This window comes from Talpa europaea (assembly GCF_964194135.1).
Source record: "Talpa europaea genome assembly, chromosome: 3".
In the NCBI taxonomy this organism is placed as follows: domain Eukaryota; kingdom Metazoa; phylum Chordata; class Mammalia; order Eulipotyphla; family Talpidae; genus Talpa; species Talpa europaea.
The window spans coordinates 103,725,013-103,751,996 of NC_140069.1; the positions used below are offsets into that span (position 1 = coordinate 103,725,013).

The 26,984-nt window shown below is 37.6% G+C and overlaps 1 protein-coding gene across 1 annotated transcript in view; it reads left to right on the top strand.

Moving 5' to 3' along the window:
* ITPRID1 (ITPR interacting domain containing 1) overlaps positions 1-26,984 on the top strand; it is a gene marked incomplete at both ends in the record, with an annotated part of 62,515 nt that overhangs the window by 32,023 nt on the left and 3,508 nt on the right. The window contains 2 exons of the mRNA XM_084230602.1: positions 23,310-23,392; positions 23,761-25,071. Of these exons, the coding sequence (XP_084086728.1) occupies positions 23,310-23,392; positions 23,761-25,071 (1,394 nt within the window). The remainder of the gene's footprint in view (positions 1-23,309; positions 23,393-23,760; positions 25,072-26,984) is intronic.

Consider the following 26,984-nt stretch of genomic DNA (forward strand, 5'->3'; position numbering starts at 1 on the left):
CACTAAGTGACCAATGGAAACAAACAAATATACATGTGATTTGGAATTAGAAAAACATGAACCAATGACTTCATTTCCATCCATACTCCTTATATGCAAGGACTGCATAAAGTCATTCTCCAAGGACTCGAGAAGTATACCCTTCACCACTTCTCTAGGACAATGTCCCGATGATTTACATATTACTCAAAGTAAAGTACTCTAGGATAACTGAAATAGGATATGCAAAAAAGTGAACTCCACTCAAAGTAATAGCAAAACACAGTTAAAATTTAGTCAATTGTGAAAACTTTTGGAAAAAATACAATGTGACAAAATAATGGGATGAAAAATAAAAATTGACTAAAGATTTGCTTAAATTTCATTGTATTCTACAAAGTTACTGAAGAACGTTAACTGTGAAAGGTTGCACATAGGATGAAAGAGAAATAAAGGCAAAAACTAATCATTGTTTATGATATTAATACCTGATAAAATATTCTTCAAGGCAAAAGAAAATTTTAAAATAAAAAGACTTAAATCAAAATTATAAATCCCATTTAACAGACATGAATTACTATATACTAAGTAATTAATATCCATCTATAAAGACTGGTTTTGTGACTGTAAAAAGGCTATGTACATCAGTAACAACATCATATTAGATTAATGAGAAAAAGAAATACATAGATAGCCCAAAGAAGAAATACACAAACTTCAGAAAAATGGTATAACAGATCAACTAAAGAAATGTAAACTTAAAAATAATGATAATATGTTACACCCATCATTTTATCAAATATTTGAAGTTTTAATCATATCAAGTAACTGTAAAGCGTGAAACAAACACTTGGTTGGAAGTTAAAATGTCATCATAACTTGAAGTTAATTTCAAATTGTTCAATTTGAAACAATATGGTACCTATTTGAGGCAACTATTGCAGTTCTGGAATTTAGCTTATCAATAGACACACAAAAATTTTCTTTGCAAAAATGTAATAACTTAAGGCAGACTAAATGCCCACAATTACATGTGGTATAGCCTTACATTAAAAAATATTCAGACATTATTTTGAAAAATGAGACAGAGATTTATGTGTAGATACAGAAATGTCTCTGAGATATAGAGCTGTTAAATGAGATAAGATATGTGTAAGAGTCTTTATTGATACCGCTCTGTATTAAGAGAGTATCTATTTCTGTTGGGAGGTAGAGGTGGAGGGGGAATGGCAGAATGCCTCTGGAAGAAGGTAGACGCAAATGCTAAAGGTAGTATTTTAACAGAAGGAAGACTAAAATGCTTGAAATTAATTGGCATCTTTTAATTTTCTTTTGTTATGATGTGCATATGTTATTTTCACAACACTACTTAGCAAAAAATTCTGCAATACCATGGGAAACTGACATAATAAAAATGGGAGACTTTTTGTTGTTGTTAATTTTCAGCTCATAACAACAGTCCAAACTTTTTATTTAAAAAAAATTAATAAAAGTTATATATATTTAAGGTGTACAACATAATGATTTGATATATCTAAATGGGGAAATGGTTGCTATTGTTAAACTAATTACACAGTTACCTTTTTAAATCTGATTAAGAACCTGAAATCTACTCTTTTTAGGAAAATTTTAAAATTCAACATAGTATTATTAACTATAGTCATCATGCTATAACTTAGCTCTCTAGATTTGTTCACCCTACAGAGCTGCAAACTTTTACCCTTTGGCCAACATCTCCTCTCAAATTAGGATATTTTAACATTCTCTTCAGTCTTTCACAAATCAAATATGAAATAGTAAAAGATGATAGAAATGATATCAAAGTTGTAATGAGAACATACAGTTAATAGAAAATATTACAATAACCTTGGATTATTCATTAAAATATCTAACAATTTATAAATACAAAGATTAACTCACATATTTCTTAAATATAAACACATGTATTAACTACTTTGCCAGAGATTTAAATGCAGAAATATTTAATTCAGTAATTAAAAATATAAGCAACACTTTTCACCTCCAAAGAAAAATACCAAATCCAGGACATGGGGACTAAATCTTCCATCCTAAAAAAAAGTACAGAAAATGTTATGTTAAAACTATATATTTTGATCATTTGCATAATGATGAACATTTCATATCAAATGGAAGAACTGATGAGGAAGCAATAATCTGAGGCAAATTCATAGCATAAATGTTTTTTATTATGAAATAAGAGAAAACTAAAAAAAAAATCTATCTTTTGCCTAGTAGAAAAATAAGGTTTAGCAAAGTAGGGTTGAATGCTAGAGCAAAATGCAAAAGTCATAATTATTTCTATGCACCAGCAGTAACCAAATACGTAGACCATTAAAGGGGAGAAAGGATGTCTTTCACAATATAACAGCAAATGGGGAGAAAGGATGACTTTCACAATATAACAGCAAATGTAAAGCTATGAGAATACTATAGAGTATATTTAAATCAAGAATCAGGATATTTATTGGGAAAATTATAAAGTCTTATCTCACAAGGAAGAACTACATAAAAGCAGCATAAACAAAAGTCAGAGACTTAGAAGGTATTTTCAATTTACATAGAGCACAAATAGTCATTTCCAAAATTAATAATTTCTAGACATCAATAAGTAAAAAGCAGATGACCAAGCCAAACTGAATAGAACATAAATATACATCACAGAAAAAATGGTCAATAAAGAAAATGACTTATCCCATTATATTCAGGAACAGATCAATTTAGATGATTAGATAGCATTTTAGGCCCCAAAGACTGACAGCAGTTTTAAAATTTGATACTACCAAATGTTGGTTAGCCTATGGAGAGAGGAAAGATCTGTTACTTTAAACTGCTGATGAGATTATAAATTGGTAAAACACTTTTGCCAAACAGTTTGGCAAAATCTAGTATAGTTAAATGATGTTGAACACTTTTTTTTTTTCAATTTTATAAGTTTACTTCAATTAATGCTATTTACACTGTGAGAAAATTGCAAACAGTAAATAACAAAGCTTCTAAAATCAGAAGTCAAAACAACATGAATAAAAATATAAGTTAAGAAAATGGGGCCTCCCCGGTGGCGCAGTGGTTGAGCACTGGGTTGCGAAGCTGCCCGCAGCCTCTGCAGCGCCGGTTCAATCCCCGGCTGAGGGTCCCACATAGCGTGCAGACCTCTCCTGCCGCCCACTGCTCCCGTTAGCAGTGTACTTCGTCAGTCTGCCTGTTCTGCTCCCTGCTCTGGCTCTGGTGAATTCTCTCACCCTCCCATGCTTCTGACTGTACCCAGTGCTTGTATAAATAAATAAACAAATAAATAAATCTTTTTAAAAAATATATATATATAACTTAAGAAAATGACTTTAGATAACACTTCACAAAAAAATTTTCTCACTGAGTGATAAAGTCAGGTTAAAATATAGGTCGAACAATTAATTGCACAATCATGTGTTCATTTCATATCTCTTTTGATAAATTTACAGATGGTCAAAGGTGACCATCTCATGGTGATGAGTTTCAGGTAATTTTTCCTTCTTTTTCCTTTTCATATTGTACAAGTTTTAATTATTTTAGCAAATGTCTAACTCACTCCTCCCACAAATTAGATGGGGATGGGAGGGATAGGGAGAACAGTGTTGGTATTAGCAATCTCTACATGATAGAATTCCATCTGGTTTTTTCTTTTCCTTATCTGTATTTTCTAATTTGTCCTCAGCAGAATAAATAATCATTCAACAAAGATAATCACAAATGTTAATTTTTACAAATTGAGTATATTTGGGGTTTCATGAAAGCTAAATTATTGATGTTTTGCTGATAGGATTTTTGCTCCAAAGCAGATTTAGAAAAGAGAACTTTCAAGAAGCATCTTTTACACTGTGTCTCCTAGGTTAATCATCTTGTTGATCATTTACGACCAGACTAAATTCTCTCCTCTCATGCCCCCTCTCTTCCCTTTTTTCCTTTCTTCTCTCTCCTCTTGCTTCAGAAGGGCTGGTGTACTAATTCAGGGAAAATACAGCCTGTCCTCCTTTCTTTTTTTTTAAAGATTTATTTATTTATGCATACAAGAACTGGGGTACAGGCCAGAGGTGTGGGGAGTGAGAAGGTTCACCAGAGACAGAGTGGGGAACAGAACAGGTGGATCAACTAAAATACACTGCTGAGGGGAGCAATGGGCAAGACAGGAGAGGTCTGCTGTGCCATGTGGGTGTCACCCTGGCCAGGGATCAAACTCGTGCTGCAGTGGCTGCTGATAGCTTCATAGGTTGTGTCTTAACCCCTTGTGCCACCAGGGAGGCCTCTGTCCTTCTTTCTTAAGCAGACAAATTCTGAAGTCCCTGCTTCTTTCCTCCCTTTCTAACCTCTTTCCTTATACTACAGCTACCTTGGTAAATAACAACTTTACAGGACTCTTTTGGGGGAAATTGTAACCATTAGCTTATATTTCTTATGCTAATTTGAGTTGTCTTGAGGATACCTGTCATCTTATTTACCCCGAACTAGCTACAGGTGCCTGACTCACTCATACTTGTTGTCTCCCTACATTGGTCATATTATTATCTAGACTTCTCTTAGCCAGAGAGTTCTTGTTCTTATTCACCAATGGTGATTTAATCTTGCAACAGTGTATTATGGTCAGAGGAATAATGATTATTCCTAAAATATACCAAATGGGAATTTAATGATTTTTCTGCATGGATTTTAATATTTTTAATTTAGGAATGTATCAAATTTGTATATTCCATTCAAATCTATGAGTGGTGCTTTATTTTTACATGTTGCAATTAGTCTTAAATAATGTACGTAGACTTAATTTATTTTGCTTTGTACATATTCCAGCAACATCTCAGAAAGGTGGTTGACCTGAATATGATTGGAATCTGTTACTTAACTTTTTATTCCAGTCAGTTACAATTATTAGGGGGCCATTTGTTGTTAATTTATTTATATGGATACATAGATTTGCATTGCTGCTAGCAGTTTCAGTTGCATTACTTAATGTGATCATCACACTATTCTTTCCTCTTTAGAGATGAGACACCAAGAAATAATGTAACTTGTCTAAGTTTACATAACTGCCAAAAAAGCAAGGACCAAAATTCAAGCCACAGTCTTTTTAATTCACATCTAGGCTTCCCTCCACACTGAATTCATTCATTCAACAAATATTTCATGAGCACTTGTACATACAAAAACCTATACTAGGTACTGGGGGAAACAATGAAAAAAGACATAGTCTCACTGAGCATGTAAGCATCTGCAAAAACCAATTAATTATTAAATTATAATTGTGACGAGTGTCTTGAAGAAAAAGCAAAAGTTGCATAAAAGGCTGCTCACATCCAGTAAAGGGCCATCTGAAGGCCTCGCTGAAGTGTCTCTTTAAATCCTCGGCAGCATTTGTTGGGTACTTCCTCTGGGCCAGGAGCAGCTCCAGCCTTTCACATGAGTTCATTCATTGAAACCTCCCTTGGAGGTGGATTGTTTCCATTTCACAGATGAGGAAACTGAGGTAGATTCTGTAACCAATGGCCACATACTTAGGAGCCCCTGACTGCCTTTTGCTTCTGTAGCCTTCAAATTGACCTTGAAAGAACGCCCCTCATCATGAACTCAGCACTGGCCTTAAATCCTAATCCAGAAAATCTACTAACACAACATAATTGCTCAAAGATGAAACAGACCTAGAGCACAAGACTCAGAAGACCCTTATTTCTGTAGTAAAGTCCCACACATGAATCTCTTTTGCAGCCTGTGACTTTATACCTGGATCATTATTCCATAGTCTGCTAACACGATGGCAGAAATGGACATGGTGGCACTGAGAACAGGGGCCAGAGAGCCCATCTCTTTTGTTATTTGTTTGGTTTGGGTGGTATTATTTGTTTTCAGGGGATTAGCACACAGGGAGGCAGAGTAGCCAAAATGAAGGGAACTGATTGCAGCGGCTGCCTATTCACAAGACAGATTAGGACCAGGACACTGGTGGAGTACAAGTCTCAGGGGCCCTGTCCCTTGGCTCAGTCACCTGGCCTCAATTTGAGTCCAATTGCTTAATTTTCTGCACACCCCACGAAAGCCAATTCCCATGCTGCTCTGTGTCTTCTTTATATTTCTCCATAATGCAGTCTCTGGCTGTTTAACTGCGGCAGGCTTTATGATAAGGGTTGTTGTTTGGTTTTTTTCTTCCTTGGCAGTAGGCAAAGACTTAATTTTAAAAGACACACTCAAACTCAAACAGTCCTGAATGACTTACACAGAAAGAAGGGTGTTTTCTGGGCTTGTTTTTGAAATATTACAATTTTTTTATTAGGTAATTTTATCATTGTTATAAATAAGTAATTGTACTGGGGAGAAGGGATAATCCTTATTTAATTAAATTCATCTATACTCCCAGGTTGGCAGCAACAAGACATATGTGAGACTAATACCCACAGCCTGCCTCTTTGCATGTGCAATTAAAAATTCACTCTACAGTAGCACTGGCAGTTTAGTGTTGCTTTTGGCATTTACAAATTCTTTTATTTTGTGACTTTTTTTTTTTACCATACACATATGCTGGAGCAGATGTTGCTTATTTGTTGTTTATTCAAATCTGTAGGCTCTGGCAGCTAACTCCATTGTTCTGTAATGAAGCTTTATTCACTGTCCTGTATTAGGACCCAGTGCCTGCACGAGAGGCTGCTTTAGTTCTCAGTAGGACGCCACAGTTATTGCCCTTGTAGTTGGCTGTTTATAGTTGGAAGCTTGCATTGGGGAAAAAAAACAACAACAACAAAGGGCTGGGTGGTGGTGGTTGGGGTGAGTGAGAGGGAACAGGCGGGCGGGAAGGTCACCAGCAATGCTCTGCTCTGTGCTCCTGCCCTGTGGTCTCAGCCCCGCATCCAGACTCATCTGCTATGGGGATTTGTATTGAAGCTGGGAAGCATTCTTGCTTTCTTTTGCACTCTCCATTTATTGAATTCGTTCATAAGCAGCGTTTCTACCGCAGCTCCCATCCCCGCTCTCCCACCCTTATTTCCAGTACAGTCATAGAGCTATAAAGTCATGCTTAGCCATGGGAGCTCTGTCCACTACAAAACTCTTTCTTCCACATAGCACACCCTCATCACATCTTTCCTCCTCCACACACTGTTTCTGGCTGCCCGTGTCTTGAGAGTAGCCACACTTCATAAAGTCGAGAATGTCAGGTCCATGTTGACCAAAATAAAGACCTGCTGATCTCTCAGCTCCAATGCCAATTTGGAGACATTCGCCTTCTGGAAAACCCCTGTCTTGGCCAGGAGGCAATCAATCAGAGATGTAACCACCTCCATCTGGCACATTATGACATGGAACCTCACTATTAACACATTTGTGATTCATCTTGTCCCAATGAGTGGTGCCAGGGATCAAACCACATCTTTCCTCCCTGTGGCAGCTGGGAGCACTCTAGCTTCCCAGCATGCAGAGTTAACACGTTGGCTCCTGTGACATCGCAAGTAACAATTCTTTTAATTATCACACCTTCCTTCCCCCTCCCCACCCACTCCACAGACATTTTGGCACCATGGGGATATTTTGCAGCCGGCAATCAGTACTTTTCTTAATTGACTGAGTATGTTTCAATAGTGTGAATCCTGGTATTATCCACTATTGAGTGAAAAGGATAGTTACTTGATGCTAAGTTCTGTAGATATGACTCCCTATACTTATCTGGGACCTTATACTTCCATAAGGATGCTGTGGTATTCATTTATAATATTTTCTAAATGCATTTCTCTTACCAGTCCATATTTGAGTGTGAATCTCTTTAGGATTGAATTTAAGGTCTTTCCTTTCTGATCTAGTCCATACTGACAGTCTCCCACAACCCAAATTCTGTATGTATTCAATTGTTCAGTGTCCTCCAGCATTCTCACTGCTGTATCTTTGTAGCTACATTACTCCCTCCTCTTCATGAAATCCACTCCCAATGTCCTTGGTCACCTGCTGAAAGCCATCCATCCTTCAAAGGCTCTGATGACATTATCTCTTGTATCATCACCTCCAAGAACCCTAATTACTGGGGATACACCTTGTTCAGTAGTCCCTTAAATTTTGATATATGCCTTTACGATAGGCCTGAACAGTTAGACTTGGATTATAATTAGCTGGTGCAAAACGTAACTAAATTGTTATTCCCTTTAAAGAATCTTTGCATACATCTTTGTAGCCATCTCTCCTCTAAGGGTTGGCATCACACCTACAGAGGATTTAGCATGGGTTCAAGGAATGGGAAAAAACCATATTGAACATTCTTTTTTTTTTTAAGATTTATTTATTTATTTATACAAGCACTGGGTAGGTACAATCAGAAGCGTAGGAGGATAGGAGAATTCACCAGAGCCAGAGTGAGGAGCAGAACAGGCAGAGCGACAAAGTACACTGCTGAGAGGAGCAGCGGGCGGCAGGAGAGGTCTGCACGCCATGTGGGACCCTCGCCGGTGGTCAGGAATCGAACTGGCGCTACAGAGGCTGTGGGCAGCTTCTCAGCCCAGCGCTCAACCGCTGAGCCACCAGGGAGGCCCCATATTGAACATTCTTTCTGTTCAATACCAAACACTGCATAAAGCACTTTACATGCTTAATTATCCTCAAAACAACCACCATTATAAATGGACTTTACTCCCATTTTGCAGATGAGAGCCTTAAGGCCCAGCGAGGAAAAGCAATTCTATCAGAGTAGCCCAGCTAGTTACTCAGTGACTAAGCTGGAATCACAAATTGGTCTGATTCCAAGCTTTTAATTCTTCCTAAAACTCTTTTCTATTTCCCTGGCATTTTTCAAATGTTTCATGTTAACATAATCAAAAAATGACCCTAATTTTAAAAGTAAGTAGAACAAGATTTGTAGGTCAGCAGAGGAAACCCTGCTGTATTTCTAAGGGAATATTAAATATACATGAATGTGACTTAAATTATCCACACCAGAAAGGGTACACACCGAAGTCTATGACTTAACTAGAGGTCGAGTTTATGTGAAATCAGAATTCACACCCTACCCAGCACAAAGTATGCTTAGATATGAAAATAAATAGGAATATGTTTTTCTATGTCCCTTATACAAATTTTTTGTTGTTGTTGTTTCTCAGGACATGTGTTTCAAAGGTTTTATCAGGGGAGAGTGATGTCAGATATCAAACTAAGAACGCTTCATTTGTTTTGTACCTGAGCGGTTGTTTCAGAAGGAGATTAGAAAATCAGTCTCTCACGGATATTTTCAAGCCTGGACAGGGGATTATTGAAGGGAGGCAAAGGGAGGCAACTGCCAAGGCAGTTGATCAAAGTCAGGGCAAGGAAGGAAGGGGAGGGAAAGTGGATGCATTTTTATGCTCATAGCTTCATTTTATCCTCTTCTCCTCTCCCGGTTCAACCGCATCACTTTCCCCCATTCCTTTCTAGGTTTCTTCATTTACTAGCCAAGTGTTAGTGCAATATCAGTGAGTATCATATCAAGAAACAAGGCCATAGTTATGGGGTTTTGTGTTTTGTACAATGCCTAATGTGGTATGAAAGTAATGTGAAGAGCAATGGTCTGGAGGAGTGCAAAGGGAAAAGTGCAGCTCTCCTTGCCCTTTTCAGGGATCTTTTTGAAGATCCCAGATATTGTCTTGTGTAGCAACCATCATCCTTTATAATAAGCAGGAGGGTCTAGAAAAGGGCAAGGAAATGAGAGGAAAATTGGTGCTGAAAGAGGCTACAAATATTGTGTTCTTCCTTCCATGATTGACCTTATTCTGGCTGTCCTCTTTGCTTTGAAAAGAAAATTGTCATTTTTCCTCTTTTAGCCTTCCATGGGAAAGCTGAAGCCAGAGGTGAGGTTGATTCTTCCTTTAAAAAGAAAAAAAAAAAAGGTTAGAGAGTGATTTGGAGTCAGAGCAGCTGAAATTTTGATTGGTTTCTTCTGCTGCCAGCTCTGGTCTGCTTCTGGTGCCCACACAGACATCAGTCCTGAAATCTGACATGGCCTACTTCCTTCACCACACGTACTTTGCCCACCTGCATGGCAGTCACAAGGGTTTGACCTTGGTCATGATCTGACATGTTAGCCAATAGGATTTAAATTTTATTTTATAAAACATAGAATAATATAAACTTGCAGATACTCTATTTTCCTTAAACTATTTTCCTTTGAAAAATGTATAAAGTTGTCCTATAGGGAATTCTGAAGTTTTGTGTTCCTTGTTTTTCTTATAATAGCAGATAATAGTATAAATACTTGCCTCCTGAAAAATATGATTATTTCAAAAACAGCATTTACTCTTTGTTAAATATAAAGTGAACCGATTATGATTTGGTTGCATAACCTGATAACTTATGGGGGACCTGATACATACTGGAATATCAAAAAGTATTTGTTCAATAGGTAGAGGGGATCAACAAACACTTTTCAGGGTTTTATTTCTACCTATTGTAAAAAGACAACAAAACCAAGTCTGTCCCTAAATGTCTAGATAGTGCAATGATATAAGACAAATGGACACACATACACAGAGAAAGATGAAAATTCATCATAGCCAAACCCCAGAGAGTAAATGAAACCAAGGTCACGTATATAAAATTGCAAAGTTAGTATAATCCAGTATCATATATTTCTGTTGATCTGACAATATGGAGCAAGAGTTTTGAATTTAGAGGTATAAAAGATTTTTATATGCATGAGAGTATCATTTTCATATATTAATAACAAATTTTATATCACCTGGGAATTTCATTAGGAAAATTGATGAAAAAATTGAAGTTTTATAATGATATTGAATAAAAGATATGGACCAAGCTATTTCTGGCAAAACATTTTTTTTTCCCTTTGCACATATTGCCAACCTTTTTATACTTTCTGATACCTCCTCAGTGTATTTTTTTCACAAAGTAAACTTTTATATCTGGTAAGCTAGCAAATCTAATCATTATTTCACCTATATGTGCAACATAAGAAAACTAAGTAGATAAATGGAAAAAATAAAAATAAACTAGTGGCCATTGAGAAACAAAATGAAGTTACCACAAGTGAAAGAAAAGGGGGAGGGAGTAAACAGGAGGGGCATACTAGATAGTGGGAGGTCTTTTATTTTGTTTAAAAATAAAAATAAATGACTTTCCTATACAAAATTCTCTGACATTGTTATAAGATCCTTAGCATAGATACAAATTATTAGAATTTCCATTTTTTTTAAGTTATGGTTTGGGATGAAAGATGACAGTTTTTAATTGTGGCTGTTCTTGTTTTTAATGTAAATTATTATTGTTAATTTATCATTTTTCACTTAATATATGATAACTAGCCTTTCAAGGCCTAGTGATGAAAATGTGCACAATTGGCATATGGTCTTCAATAATCATATTTTTAAAATATAAGTCATAGAGTTCAGTTAGGTCATCCCTATAGTTTTGGTTCCCCAGAAAGGGGCCTTTGGAGGAGTTTGTGTTAAAGTGATTTATGAGCAAACATTCCTAAGAAAAGCAGTAGGAGAATGGGGAGCAGGACCATAAAGAAAAGGGGGTGACGCACATTTAACACACCCTTCCACATAACAAAGACACAATTTTTTCATCATTTCCATTGATAACACAAGCACTATCTGCTATTTTAACTTTGATAATAGCTAGTACCTTAAATCCCCTGATAGCCAGAAGAATAGTTTTCAGTGGCTCTTTTCTGATTTCCTCTGTGCCCAATACAAGAAACAACAGGAGGACTACACACAAGTGAATGAGACAAAAACCATAACACCAAAAAGGTTTCTAAAATTCTTTGTTGGCAGCATAAAAACATTAACTTATCTTTCAAGCAATTGTCAGACTCCCAGCCCTCTCCTGCCTCCTTTTTGCCTTTCCAACCCTGGGTACTCCAATTAGAAAAGAAATTATTTTAATCTTGGTGGTTTGTGTGTACAGTGTGGTTGTCCTGGTCATATTCCAATCTAGATAATTATATCTTCTCTCCTGAAACCCCCTGTTGCTTATATTTCAAGCAACATTCTTCTTTCCTTTTTAACCAACTGCTCCCAGGCACCACTGTGAAGTGGTAAACAGCTGGAGGGAGCTACCCCAGAGATGGATGTACATTAGTGGTAGGTGAGCTCTTCCCGGTAGAATTTGTCTATCAACTTGTTCAATTTTTAAAGCATTTGGCATCTTACAGAAAGAAAAGCCTGATGAAGGGAAGATCCTATTATTACTCCTATAATCTCAGTAGGTTTGAAGCACTGCTCTAATTAGAATGGAGATGGCACCAATGATTAAAAAGTGATAGACCTTTGCAGAGAGGGTGATTAATGTAAATGAGTTTCTCAATATCCAGTAATTCATTGATAACCTATAAAAAAATTAGCCTTAAATTTTCAATTGCCAAAGTATCATATCTCTAAACAGTATCAAGCATTTCTAAGTTAAACATGAGGGGTATTGAAATAGTAACCAAATATCCCAACAGCTTAATTCAAAGAAAATGTGTACAAATACAAAATCAAAGCATTCTTGCCTTTTGTGAGGAAAACTTCATTTTAAGTGGAAATAACAGAATTCGGACAAAATTATTTCAGAGGAAACACATTTTGATTTAAACAAGCCCTTTAAATAAACCCCTTACATTGTAAATCATTCAATGCCCCCCCTTTAATGAAGGAACTCTCCATATTCTGTTATAGTTTTTTGGTTTATATTTATAAATCCCCACCCCTCCAGCTCCTGCATTACTTTAGGAACAGCCTCTAAAATAGATTCAATAATTTGTTTGAGAGAATGGAGATAAAATATTTATATATCAGAAGAAAATATCTTACTTTTTCAGAAGAAAAGTGCTTCAATTTACTTCCAACACTAGAGATTACCTCAGAAAAAGAAAATAAAGTCCTTTTATTTATAGGCAGGGAAGTGATGGGGTAAGAATTTCAAAAGCACATTTATATTTATTATTGTTAAAGAAAGTGTATGTGCTCCCCTCCTCAGATACTGCCTAGTCGTGGTAGCCTTGCTGGGCTAACACTCCGCTCACCGCCAACTACCCTTCCCTCCCCATACAATCTGACTGATACCCATAACAAATAATTAGGGCTGTTTGATGGGAAAATCCAAGGAAGGCAAGTTTATATTTTTCTTGGGAGATCTTCTCATGTCCATTTCTTCTCTCACAAAACACTGCTAATTAGTTTATTAAAAAGGAGGCATCTGGGGTGTTGCCTTTGGCACCAAGTTTCACAAATCTTTTTGCAATGGAAGGGAAAGTTTGGAATGTTTCTTTGTTGATATGTGGTCTAATCCTAGGACAAAATGTCTGCAGGAAGCCCTTCTCCTTAGAGAAGGATTAATGAATAGACTTCTAGACCAACCCTCATTCATATGAGGTTAACTATTTGCACATGAGAAAAGAAAGTTAGTTTTTCCCTTTGTAATGGCTACTGACATCCTCAGAATTAATCCTCAGAGCATTATGCTGTGGACTTCTAGAAAGGGGAGTATAGTCCTCTTCATCATATACCCCTTGAATCCAAGCTACTGCCTAACATATCGTAAGCACTAGATGAATATTTGTGGAACAAATAAGTACAGCATGCTTTCTCCTAGAGGTGACTAATCACCAGCTTGAAGATTTTTGTAAACAAAAAAACCTCCTAAAAGAGATTAGTGATTTCTTACAGATAACAAATCTAAGAGCGGTAACAAATCTAGATCCAAACCGCTCAGTTAAGAATCTTCAATTCTGATTATTTAATGACTAACAAGTTCTCTGTGTAACATGTTCTTAACTTACTCTTTGTTTAAATCATATGTGTAAAACTGAGTTTAAGCAGATAATTCCACTATACCATAGCATTTGGATGAAGGAATAATGTCTGATTCCTCTTCAATTCCTCAAATTTACCTTCATGACCAACACAGTGCAAATATTCAAAAATACCCAGTTGAGGAAACAAATGATGAAATAGCTTCTTAAGTATGTTCTTCTCTTCAGAGTTAAAAAAAAATAGAGTAAGATTTTCTTAGAATGCCTTTTCTAAAAATCATTTTTATGTATTCTTAATTAAAATAAGATATGTAGTCTCACCTCAAATTAAAACACTGTAGTTCAGTTTCAGCTACACTCAATGTTAATGAAAAAGTTTTTTATTTGCAGCTATCAGGTAATGACAAAAATCTTAAGTAAACTTTGTAAGACTTCTTTATGGCTAAATCTGTGATTTTTCCAATGTTATAAGGAACCCAACTTGATTTTAAAAATCAAAGAACAGACAGAAGTTCAAGTGGGTTGCAAACTTGGCAAAAACATCTTCTACCAAGAAAAAGAAGAATTCAGTCTCAAAATCTGTTACTGTGCTTGCATCTTCTGGTTTTCTTTTTATAAGAACAAAGTCCAGGAAAAATTATAACATCACATAAAATAATGGAGTATATTTTATGTATCAAAGGATATTTAAATGTATGTTGGAAATTTGTCCAGCCATGTAACTCCTTCTGAAAAGCCCATTTGAAATAGGCCACCTTGCAAGCAACATCATGATTTAAGTTTGGGTCTGTCATTGTAGCCACTGTAACACTGTAAACTGCCATCGCTTAGTGTGGTGCTACTAGATAGAAATGCTTTTCTAATATATTTTTGTTTACATTTACTATAAATAGTATGATTGTCCTTTCGATTTGCTATCATGACCATCGCAAAGATGGAAAGAGCACTTGATTTGATTATTTTCCTTATTCAGGATTTCTTTTTGAGATAGTTTTTAACATTTGAACTGAGTCAGCTTTCTCATGTCAGTGAATCCATGTTCTAAAGAGGAGTCCGTGCTTCTGGAGTCCAGATAAAGTAACTTTGCATCAATGTGCCCAAACACTCATGTGTTACGGCAGTTTTTCACTTTGTAATAGCTACTGACATCCTCAGAATTAATCCTCAGAGCATTATGCTGTGGACTTCTAGAAAGAGACGTATAGTCCTCTTCAGTATGTACCCCTTGAATCCAGGCTACTGCCCAACACATTGTAAGCACTAGATGAATATTTGTGGAATAAGTAAGTACAGCATGCTTTCTCCTAGGGGTGACTAATCACCAGCTTGAAGATTTTTGCATTGTATTTTACAGCTTGGGAGAAATGCCTTATGAATTATGTGTTTCTAAACACAAAATCTTAAAACACATGTTCTATTTAAAAATATAATGTTCAGATCATGGAACAAAGAGAGAATGTTTATCATGCTCACTTACTTCTCAACAAATACCCTCTTATTAGATACTAGAAGATAGTGAGGGTACTTCAGTCCATTTTAAAATTTTGCAACTCAAGAATTCTATACTCTTTTCAGTTGTCATATATTTTAAAGCAATATTCTAAGGAATTATAAATTTTACAGGTACAGCACAAATATCACGAAAATCCTTTAAAAAGAAGGACCATAAAAATAATTTAATTACATTCTAGACCTTAAATTTTAGACATCATATCATAGAAAGGTGAATGTAGAAAATAAAATTGTCAGTTCTGATTACTTGCAGTTAATAGATGCTATATAATTTTTCTTGTTGTTAATTGCATTTTGAAGCAGTTTAAAAAAATTTTTTAAGTCACTACTAATTAAATTTAAAAATGCACTACATGCCTCCTGAATCACTAGAGGAAAAAAGCAATCAACAAAAATATAATCTACTTGGCAAAAAGAATAATCATTAAAAATTACTCATATTAATATTACTACTAAATGTTGAATGTCAGGCATTACACTAAGTGTTTCACATTATCTCCTTTAATTCTCATTTATGTCTCTGATATAGCTATACTTGATGAATTCAATATTAGATCTGCTTAACTGTCAAATTACAATCTTTATTAATACAGTAATAGGATAGAAAACAGATTATAAATTGTGTCTCAATTCTCCTGATTTGTACTAACCATTAGTAATGTTGAACTGATAAATATTTTGTGGCTAAATTCAAGCTCAGCAGCAAAGAATGTCATGGACTATCAGTGATGTGAATTTTCAAAACAAGGAGGACTTACATCAGTTTCATCACAAATTTGTTTACTATATCAATCACAGGTATAAAAATAGATGACATGAACTAAAAGCATAAAACCAAATGTGAATCTTATGAAAATAGTTACAGATGGAACTTCTAACAAGGAAGGAGTCAAATCTTTTTATAAACCTTCAACTACATTGAGGGTAAAGAATCACAGAGAAGTTAATAGAAAATGAGTGAGCAAAAGCATACTAGAAACTAAGTCAATGTAAACTAAAATAGGAATTATGATATTACTATTCAAGTATAGACATAAAGCACACATACATGCAACAAAGTATACATAAAAACTTAAGAAATAAAGCCAAAGCTATTACAAGAGGCAGAGACATAGTCTTTTCTCTTTTTAAAGAATATGAAATGAAAATAAGTCAAAAATATTTGACTGATGGCTTGGAGCATAAATAAGAAAAAAGGCATTAGTCCTAACTCAAGTCAGAATCCTGAAATATCAATTACTGAAGAGTAGTCAAAGAATTTTATCATTTAATATACATCATGGGCAGTGATTTTATAACTACATCCTTATAAAGGTTTAAGGAAGGTGATGTAATTAAGTTTTGGAAGCTGCTTGAGAGCATAGAAAAACCTATCCATATATTTTTACATAAGCGGCATAACTTTATACCAATATCTGAAAAAAGAACTCATGCACTCACAAACATGCACACGTGCACACACATTCAAACTACAAAAAAGGTTTTGATAAAGAAAATATATTGTGTGAAAAGAATATCAGCTGAGTGTTATGATTATTTTACAAAGCACACACATACACATCTACACACACACAAAAAAAAACCATACAAAAGAGAATACACTGGACTGAAATATATAGAAATATAGTGATTTCCTTCATGGTTGGGTAATAAATGATTTTTATTTTCATACTTATCATTTTAACTTTTCCAAATGTTTTTCACCACTAAGTACTACTGCTTTACTGATGAAAAAGCAATTAATGGCATTAAGTCAACAAGAACTTTATTTTAGAGAAACTGCTCTATTGTTATGACAACATAGTGTTACTCTTCCTTGTTCTAAAAAAACAAAGGAGAAACTGCTAAACTTGGAAGTATAAACAAAAAAAAAAAAATAGAAGAAAAGGAAGGAAGAATTCCTGATCATAAAAGATTAAAACAAAAATGCCAGTTGGACACTAATGAACTTTATCAAAACATTATACAGAAATCTTTCCAAGATAGACAAGCCTTCTGGAATAGAAGGAAAAGTTAAATTCCTTCAGGAGTGTTGGCCACAATCACCAGTGATTCTGCTTTTCTTTAGTTCTAGCTGAATGAGAGCAGATACCTTTTCTGACACTGCCTGTGGAGTTTTAAGAACATTGTGGGATGCCACCATGGCTCCCTGAACATTCGTGAACTGAGCATGTAGGGACTCCAAGCTCCCAGGGGCTGTTCTTTTCAGAATATCAACAAAAGATTTGGCCCACAGCAAAGAGGTCTTTAAAAGCCATGGATAACACAAATGGATTTCATAATGAAGATCAAAGTTATCTTTGACAAGATAGAACTCCAGTCCCAAATTAGCTAGATTAAATTTCAAAAGAATACAAATTAAATCATTCATTTGGATGCCAAATCATTTATTTTTTTAATGTCAAAATGGAGACTGATCTATAACCCACACTGGGCATGCAAATTCTGGCTAACACAACCTTAGACTGTGTGTATAGAGCCACTCTCTTCCACGCCATGCTGGAACCACTGGGTGCCTTGGTTTACAGCAAACATGATTAAGTAAGAGCTTTCTTAAAAGTACCAAACACAAATGGAGACCCTGCCTATGAGGGCTGCCTTAAAGGACCCAGGCATATGTAAGCTGTGGAGAAATGCCTGGTGGGTACAAGAGCACTGTCTAGAGGAAAAGAGGTTAGACATGTCTTGTATTACTCCATAGAGCAGAACGATGATGGAGAAGTAGAAAATAATCATTTGGCTCAGTATAAAGAGGCATTTCTAAAAGGCATGATATGCTCTGTCTACGTAGGTGGGTCTCCACCACTACAAGTATGTAAACACTAGCTAGATGACGATGACAAGGAATGTTGTGGAAGGGATTCCTGCACTGGCTGATCAGTGACACCATCCTGGCTTCCAACCCAGGGACTATGGACTGACAGTGGCCACAGAGAGGTTCTGATTCTTCTAAGAAAACACTGAAAATTCATTTTTTAAAATGCCTTTGGGGAACACACACTCTCACATTGCCAGCAACCCACACTACTCTCTATTGCCTTGAATCCCAGCTGTTTCACATACTTCTGCAAGCTGTCCAGCTCCTAGAGACCTCTGAGTTTGGCATAATCTGTAACATCCAGTCCAATTTGAAGAGATTTTTTCTTCTGGGGTTCAACTTCACCACAGAACTGTCCCAGAATTTTCTACCGTGGGGGGATAGAAAAGAGAGAAACTTAGCAAAGAAGTAAGGTAGACTATTTCAGTGTAGGTGGTGAACACCAAACAGTCAAATGTTGAGACTTTTTTTGGTCCACCATTTATCTAACCCTGAAAGACCCCTTTTCTTTTTCTTTCACCCTTGATTTATGTTTCAAGTTCATAGTTGTTGTTTTTGTTTGTTTTATTTTGTTTTGTTTTTTCCTGAGCTTCTAGGAATTCAGATTATGCTAAGTGTAAAACTTTCCATTTAGGATTCAGAAGCTTTTATTGCCAAGCCAGTTCAGAAAAGCTGGCCCTTCAGCCTGACTTCTCAGGCTAGTTTAGCCACTCCTGAGGTGCTGCTCCCTTCCGTGGTTGATGTGATGCTGCCACCTGGTGATTGTTCAGACAAAGTGCCTGAGGCATCGGCCTCCTCCTAGGCAGAAAGTAGGTGGTAGAGTAGGTCCCCCCTGGCTCCCATCCACCTAATTGGGAGAGTAAAATGTAACTTTATGATGAGAATTGTAAGCTGAGAAGGGTAATGTCTTATAAATTTAAATATTAATAATGAACTTCATTAAGGATATTTAATATTGATGTTAATTGTAATTGTGTTCTAATCATAATACAAGATGTTCAGCACAAATGTATGCATATAATCATATCATGTTTTACATGTACATACATTCTTCATGTATGCGTTATTGGATATTATCCTCATCATAATTCCTAAGTAATCTTATGCTATTCCTTCTTTTCCCCATGAGGAAAGAAGACTCAGCAAGAGTCTGTGTCTAAGAGCACACAGTAGGAGAGTAGGAAAGTCAGAATCTGAATCCAATCTAGATGATTGGGCTGTGGAAGCTTACTGGATGTCAACAGTCATGCTTTCAGTAGAGTGAGGGAACAAGCAGAGTAAGAAAACAAATCAATGCAGGGGTTGGTGGTGGTTTGGAAGGAGACCCAGCCAGTAGTGGGGAGTTTGTGTGATAAGAGCTAGCTAGAGGGAAAGGACTAGTGAGGGTAAAAGGCAAAGTTAAGACCCCCATTTAGTGGGCCCCAGTCTAGAAGAGCTGTGGCTCTTTGGGCATATTACATGCCTAGGAAAAATACTAGAGCTGACCAAGCTTCTACAGATCCCTCAGTCTTGACTTAGACAATCTCAAGACTGGATTGTGTCATCCTAGGAGGTGCTCTCACTGCCTCCCTTGTATTACATGTTAGGTGTGAAGGTGGGGGAGTGATAGATGATGCACATTTGTATTTGTCTATTTGTTTAATCATCTATTATAGCCATTTGGTCTAGGCGATTTCTCATGTCTTGTCTCGTTTAATTCCATCAACCCTAAAAATATATTTAGAATTTACAAACCCAATTCTGAGATGTTTCTTGTCTAGTTGCTGAAAAGGTGCTTTATAGGAAAGATTTTTAGCCTCCTGAAGAAACGAAACCACCTGTCAATTGGCCAACATTTTGTTTGTTAGTCTCTCACATTCAGACACATGTATCTAACTTCCAACACAAGCAAAATCAGCCTCTACCCCTGAGAGAGCTATGCCCAGTTCACTATTTGATTTCACCATCAAAGAGAAGTTCTCGATATTCAGTTGTTTGACAAATTTACTTAAATCGGTTTCAGATGTTTTTGTTTGTTTTTGTATTTGTGCAGTTAACTAACTGTAACAGTTACAATACAGGGCCTCCCCGGTGGCGCAGGCAGTTGAGCACCCGCACTGTGAAGCTGTCCTCAGCCTCTGCAGTGTGGGTTCGATCCAGTCCGGCCAGCGAGAATCCCACATGGCGCGGCAGACCTCTCCTGTCTCGCCTGCTGCTCCCCTCAGCAGTGTATTTCGTCAGTCTGCCTGTTCTGTTCCCCACTCTGTCTCTGGTGAATCCTCTCACCCTCCTGAGCATCTGACCGGTACTCAGATTCTTGTATAAATAAAAATAAATCTTTAAAAAAAACAGTTACAATACAAATATTTCCCATTAAAATGAAATTACCTATAAACCTTTATATTCATGGTGGTTTACTTTCACTTGGACCAGAATATCAGAGGATCCATCAATAATCACCATCAATTTTGTACCCATCGTTGACATAAAGTAGAAAATGGGTGATTTGTTTTCTAATTCTGAAGATTTTTAGTGTTGGTCAAGTTAATTGTAACAGATTAGTGAAGTCTTAAATAGTACACAATGTTATGTAAATGGTACACAAGTTAAATATTCTATAAGTAAATCTATAAATATACAATGAGTGAACAGTCAGCAAAGAATAATTCTATGACCCAAGTTAAGGGCTGTAAAAATTGCACACCAGTCAAAAGAAAATCTCATAGGAAGTTCCTTCCATACAAATTGCTCCATTTTGTAACAACAGGTGCTTATTTTTGTAGACTTGTACAGCTCTTTGCTATAAATAGTGCATTGTAATTATTTTTGCTTAAATAGTTCATTAGCTTTTGAAAAGATTTAAGTACTAAAGAAAGCATTAAGACTTATCCACAGGGTTTGTTTCTTTTAGGATTTTAAAGATGTTACTCAACTGCCTTCTTTTTTGGATTATTTCCGAAAAGAAATCTGCGATCAGCCTTATTTTCTGATTCATCTGTACGTAATATGTCTTTTCCTCTGGTTTGTTTTAGGAATTTTCTCTCATCATTGGTGCTGGATGATTTCATTTCTATGTGCCTTAGTTTAGTTTTTCTTCATATTCTTATGTTTGAGGTTTATTGAGCTTTCTGAAATAAAGTTTTATTTGAGTATTTCTTCAAATGTTTCTACTCCTCTTTAGGATTTTTAAATTCCCTATGCTGTGACTACTTGGAATTGTCCCAAAGGTCACTGATACTCTTAATTTTTTTAATTTTTTTTAATGTGTGTTTTATTTGGGATAACTTATAATGCTATGTCTTCCATTTCACTAATCTTTTCTTCTGCAATAACTAAAATGCTGTTAATTTCATGCAGTATAAATTTTACCCAAGATAATTATAGTTTTTACCTTGAGAAGTTCAACTTGGGTATTTTCCAATATCTTACCATATTAAATCTTCCGTAATTCTTGTAAACATATGGACAATAAGCATAACAAGTGTTTTAATGGCCTTGTCTACTTATTCTAACATCTGTATCAGTTCTAGGTTGGTTTCACTTGATTGACTGTTCTCTGTGCTGTGGGTCATATTTTCCTGCTTTTTTGCAGGCCTGATATTTGTTAATACATACCAGATATTGTGAAGTTTACCTCGTGGGTACTAAATATTCCTATAAATATTCTTAAGCTTAGGTCTGGGACACAGTTGTGTAACTTAGCAACAGTTTAATCCTTTCAGATCTTGCTTCCAAGCATTCACTGTTTCAGATCTGGGTGAATATTGGGTATTTTACACTGAAAGTGAAGTATGCAATACTTTCAGATGATTCTTTCTCCAATATTTGGTGTTTTCTTACATGTATGAGCTGATCAATAGTCAATTGAATTCTCACCAAGGACCCTCGAGTTCACTGTCTATGCATCTCTCTCCTTTGTCTTTGTCTGCTCTTTGAACTCTAGCTGGCTCAGTCTTTGTGGACCTTAGCTCTATCTCTTCAATTTAGGGAGCCTGTCAAGTTCTGCTTGGGTTCCCTCTCCTTACACCTTAGCCTGCAAACTCTCTAAAGACATAAAACTGGGTAATTAAAGGATTCAGAATATTTTCTCTTGCCTCTCAGGGATTGCTATCTTTAATTACCTGATGCCCATTGTCTTGCAAACTATTTTTTCCCACATGCTTTGTCCAATTTTTTAGCTGTTTCAGGTGGAAGGAAAATAAGCCTATTATTCCAGCTTGCAAACACTAGGTAAAAGACATTGTTTTACTAAAACTTTGCTCAGTTTCTTTCCATCTGTCTAGGATTCAACCATTGAAAACTTACATCCTCAGATTTTTAGCCTTTCATTTTACTTGAGACTAATTAATGAATACAGAATTTAGGACTTTAAACTCTGCAAAGCTAAGCTTCTTTATCTTTACTTCGATCTCAGGGTAATGTAGTGGGAATTCTAGTTGGGTAGCCCAACTCCAAGACCATGTCTCTACTAGCTGTCTTTGCTTGGACACATGGATAGGTAAGGCTGGTGGAGGACAGTCCTACAGGGACACGAGCGGATCTGTCTTTGAAGGCTAGATAGTGACTACCTAAGCAGAGGCTAGTGGGTTGGTTGCTTGTCTTTGAGCACTTCTGCAGCAGCTAGTTCTTTAAACACAGGAAAATTCTCTGTAGGTCCCAAATATCCAATTACTGTATCTACCAACAATCAGCTTTTTCCCTTAAAGTCTCTCCACAGATCCACACTCACTCTTTTCTCCCAAGATAAATAACATTTCTTTCTCTGCTCCTTCTATTATAAGGACACCATTCTCTCTCTTTTTTTTTTTTTAAGATTTATTTATTTATGCATACAAGAGCTGGGATACAGGCCAGAGGTGCGGGAGGTGAGAGGATTCACCAGAGACAGAATGGGGAGCAGAACAGGCAGGTCTACTGAAATACACTGCTGAGGGGAGTAGCAGGTGAGACAGGAGAGGTCTGCTGTGCCATGTGGGTAGCTCCCTCACCAGGGATTGAACTCATGCTGCATAGGCTACGAATAGCTTCCTAGTGCTGAGACTTAACCCTTTGTGCCACCAGGGAGGCCCTTAAGGAGACCATTCTTTATCCCTCCTCCACAAAAGTTTTTTATTCTACAGTGGCATAAGTGGTGACTTTCCACGTAATTTTATAGTTCCAGGCAGTGGGCCTTTACTGAGCATCTTTGGCATGTCACACATGTAGTGGGTTTGATCCCAGGCCCACTGGCAGCTAAAACAGCTCACTGACCACAGTCCTCTTTATTTCTTTCCACAGGTGCCGTGGTGAACAGAGCAAACAGCTGCCAGTCTGACAGCAGCGGGTTCCTGGAGGAACTGCCGGAACCACTACCTCTGCAGGTAGAGGGCCACCTGAGTGTTGAAATAGGAATCAAAGGAAAGATAAGTTGAAAGCAAACCACTGCAACCAACCAAAGCTAAAACAGACATAGGCCACGGGCATCCAAAGGGCCAGGGAGGAGGGTGTCATCCTGCACAACGTGCCAAAAAGTTCTGCATTCCTTCCTTTATTTTATTTTGATTTTTCTAAACAAGGAAGCAGAGCATCATAGAAGGAAGGCCCCAGAAAAAGTCATGACTGATGTAAACCTGAGTATTTGTGTCTCCTAAATCAATGGAAATGATAAGAAAAAAATTTTAAAGCACTTCTTAAACAGAGTGCCTCCCCACTTCCTGACCACATGCCTTATGCCCGGTTTCTCCCATAGATGCCTTCCTGGCCAAGCAGCCAGGGTCTTGCTGAGGATGGATGCCCAACACGAGGGCATCAGAGCCCCAGCTTAAGGTCCTCCCAGGACTGCCAGCAAGAGTCAGACGAGTCTGATTCCAAGAGCACATCTTTTTCAAGCCAAGACTGGAGTGCCTTGGAAGAAAAGGTCTCAACATCTGCGGTGGAGAAAGGGTCTCAGTTTGAGGCCATGGAGGGCTCAGTAGAACTGTTGACCCCTAATAAGGTTGGATCCAAGCCTACAATGGCGCGAGAATGTCCAAGGACAGGCAACCGTCTGCAGCAGAACCCACCAAGATCCTGGAATGAAAATGAAGTCATTGCAGGCACAGTTACTGCCAAGTGTGCTTGCCCTCTGGAGTTTATGTCGGGCCACATTGCAGAAGTGAAGGAAGGATTTATGAGGCCTGCAGGCGCTGGGAACGTGCATGAAGTGCATGAAAAACACCACCACTGTGGATCTCCACAGTCATCTAGAATTGATCACACACAGAACAAGTGTCCTCATGTTGACGCTGAGGTGCCAAGAGGAGTGGCAAGCGGTCAACTCTGTCCTGATGTGGACAACACTTTAATCACCTTAGAAAGGCCACCACAGCCAGTCCCCAAGCCCAGTGAAGTCATGCCCTATACAGCTGACCTTATTCAAACATCTGAAAAGTCCATCCCCTGCTTAGATAAGCTGCATGAAGTTATTTCTCCAGAGGAACCAAGGGGTAGTGCTCTGGCTCCAGGCCCACCAAGGTCAGAATCTGGGACAGGAAACCTTCCTCCAAGTGCTGACGCAAGTACTGGCAGCTCCAAATCTGTGACAATCCAGATGTCCTGCAAGCTGGCCTCAGCTGCTCAGAGTGCTGTGGCCTCGGGGACTGACTGGAGTGGAAGAACTTCAGAATGCACTAAGTGTGACCCTATCACCACCACAGGACCAGAACTCAGGAGAGAAGCAAAACAGTTCAAAGATGCTTCTGTTCAGACTCATCATTGTGAGCCCAGGCCCTGGCATTGCTGTTTGGATCCAAGTAACAAGGCCTCGGCACACACAGCCCAGCCCCTCACCAAATCTGTCTCACTAGACACAGGTTTCCAGGGGGGAATTTGCCACACCATCCCTGCTCACTGCTGCAGCTGCTGTCATCACCGTCCCCACTGCCACTCAGAGAGGCAAAACCCCAGCCCCGTGCCCTCAGCCTGCAAGCATTGCCTCTGCTCACATCATCATCACTCAGAAGCCCATTTCATGAAGATGTTGGAAATCCTTCAGGAAACCATAGTGAGAGAGCTGTGCTCGGTGAGTATGTACTTCTACCTGGGTGGGAAGGCAGATGCATGAACAAACACTTCAGGCACAGGTCAGCCTTCCTTTCCCAATGAGAGCTCTTGGGGCGTGTCTTTCCATTTCAAATCATGAATGATATTTATAGCGTTTTATTGTTTATAGTATATTCTCAAAAACGTTTTCTTAATTGACCACCTAGTGAAGTAAGAAAGCAAAGTTTTATTATAAATCCACATTTTCCAGAGAGATAGAAAATAACAAATCTGTATGAAAGGTGATAGATGTCAGTGCATCTGCGCCTTATCTCCAGTTCAGTCTCCCTGACTGGTTCTGTCTTAAATTCACTCAGCTTCATCCGTTGATCTTATACAAGGCACAGAAACTTGTGTCTACTTCCTATTTTAAAATAGAGGGTCACTGTTCATGCCACTTAGGTTTGTCTTAGGATTAAATGAGAGAAAGCTTTAGAAAACTTAGCACACTTAGGTGTTGCACATAGTGCCTGGCACATAGAGCTATAGGCAAGGGTAACTGTGGTTTTTTTTTTTCTTTTTGCAAGTTTTGCTACCATTTTATTATTATTGAGGTCTTGAATCTAGAGTTTCTAAGGTCAAATAGAATAACTTTTGCTAAGCTTATTTAAAAGTGGACATTGAACTTACAAAAACTGAATGGCCCGCACATTTTCTCAAACCCTGATAAATCAACACATATGTAATGTGTTCTTCCAGTGCCCCTCTTTAGGGAGTCTCAAGGTGAGAAGATCTAGGCTAGCCACTGATTAAAAAATTAAGAGAATCACACATGAAACCACATAGAGAGATATAGTTTTTCATGTGCACCAAGTCCATCTGGGATGGGGTGCAGAAGGGAGTGACCTGCACGGAGGGCACAACTCTCCCCATTTTCTGCCTACCTGATGTCAAGAGAAGGCCTTAGACCTGAGGAGCTTCAATTGCGTGGAAAGATCTGATTATTAAAAGTAGATATTCTTCCTGATTTTCGGCTAGGCTATATCAGCACTTCTGCAGAAAATACAGGGGTTGGCTGAGGTGACTGTGATAAATCAATGCAGACGAAGAAGACACGGGGACCAAAGTGGCTGCATTATGCACAATGACTGCTTTCACCCTGTGTACTGGCTTGGGTCAGCAGAGCAGATTTGACACTGTATTAAGTGATAATGCAACCCTTATACTGGAAAAAAGTTCAAAGCATCCTTTGTGTGTGTGTGTATATATATATAATTTTAATGAAACTGCTCTAGAGCTGAAATGTATCTTTAGTGTTTCAAAATGACCAGGAGATGGCAGTGTTTCAGAATCTTCCATATCATACCCTCACAGAGCATGAACAAACCATCTGATTCCTAAATCCCAGTCCTTGTAACTTCCCATCACATGTTGCTCCAAAATAACTAAGTGAAGCATAAATTCCAATGTTTATAATGTCCAGCCTATTGGAGTACCATAGTTTCAGGATCCTGGCCTTACTCTCCCTACAACTTGGTGACCTCGTAGGACTCTACTTGGACAATTCCCAGTAAATAACACCTCTGTGTGCCCAGGCATGAGTCGTCCCTGCTATGAGCCAGTTAGAAAAAGAAAGAAATGATGAATTGGAAGAACAAAAATAAGCAGCAGGAGACTTGGGTTTGAAATATGACTGCCATTTCTTTGTCTAACAAGTTAGCCAACATTGTGTGTACAAACATTTCTTAATGCAAGAAGCCCCTCATGGTTACTGGCTTTAAGAGTCAAAATTGCAACTTCCCTGGTGGCGCAGCGGGTTGAGCGCTGTGTTGCGCTGTGCTGTGTCCGCAGCCTCAGCAGCGCAGGTTCAATTCCTGGCCAGCCAAGGAGAAACCCACAAGTCGTGGCAGACCTCTCCTGCCTCGCCCACTGCCCCCCTCAGCAGTGCCTTCG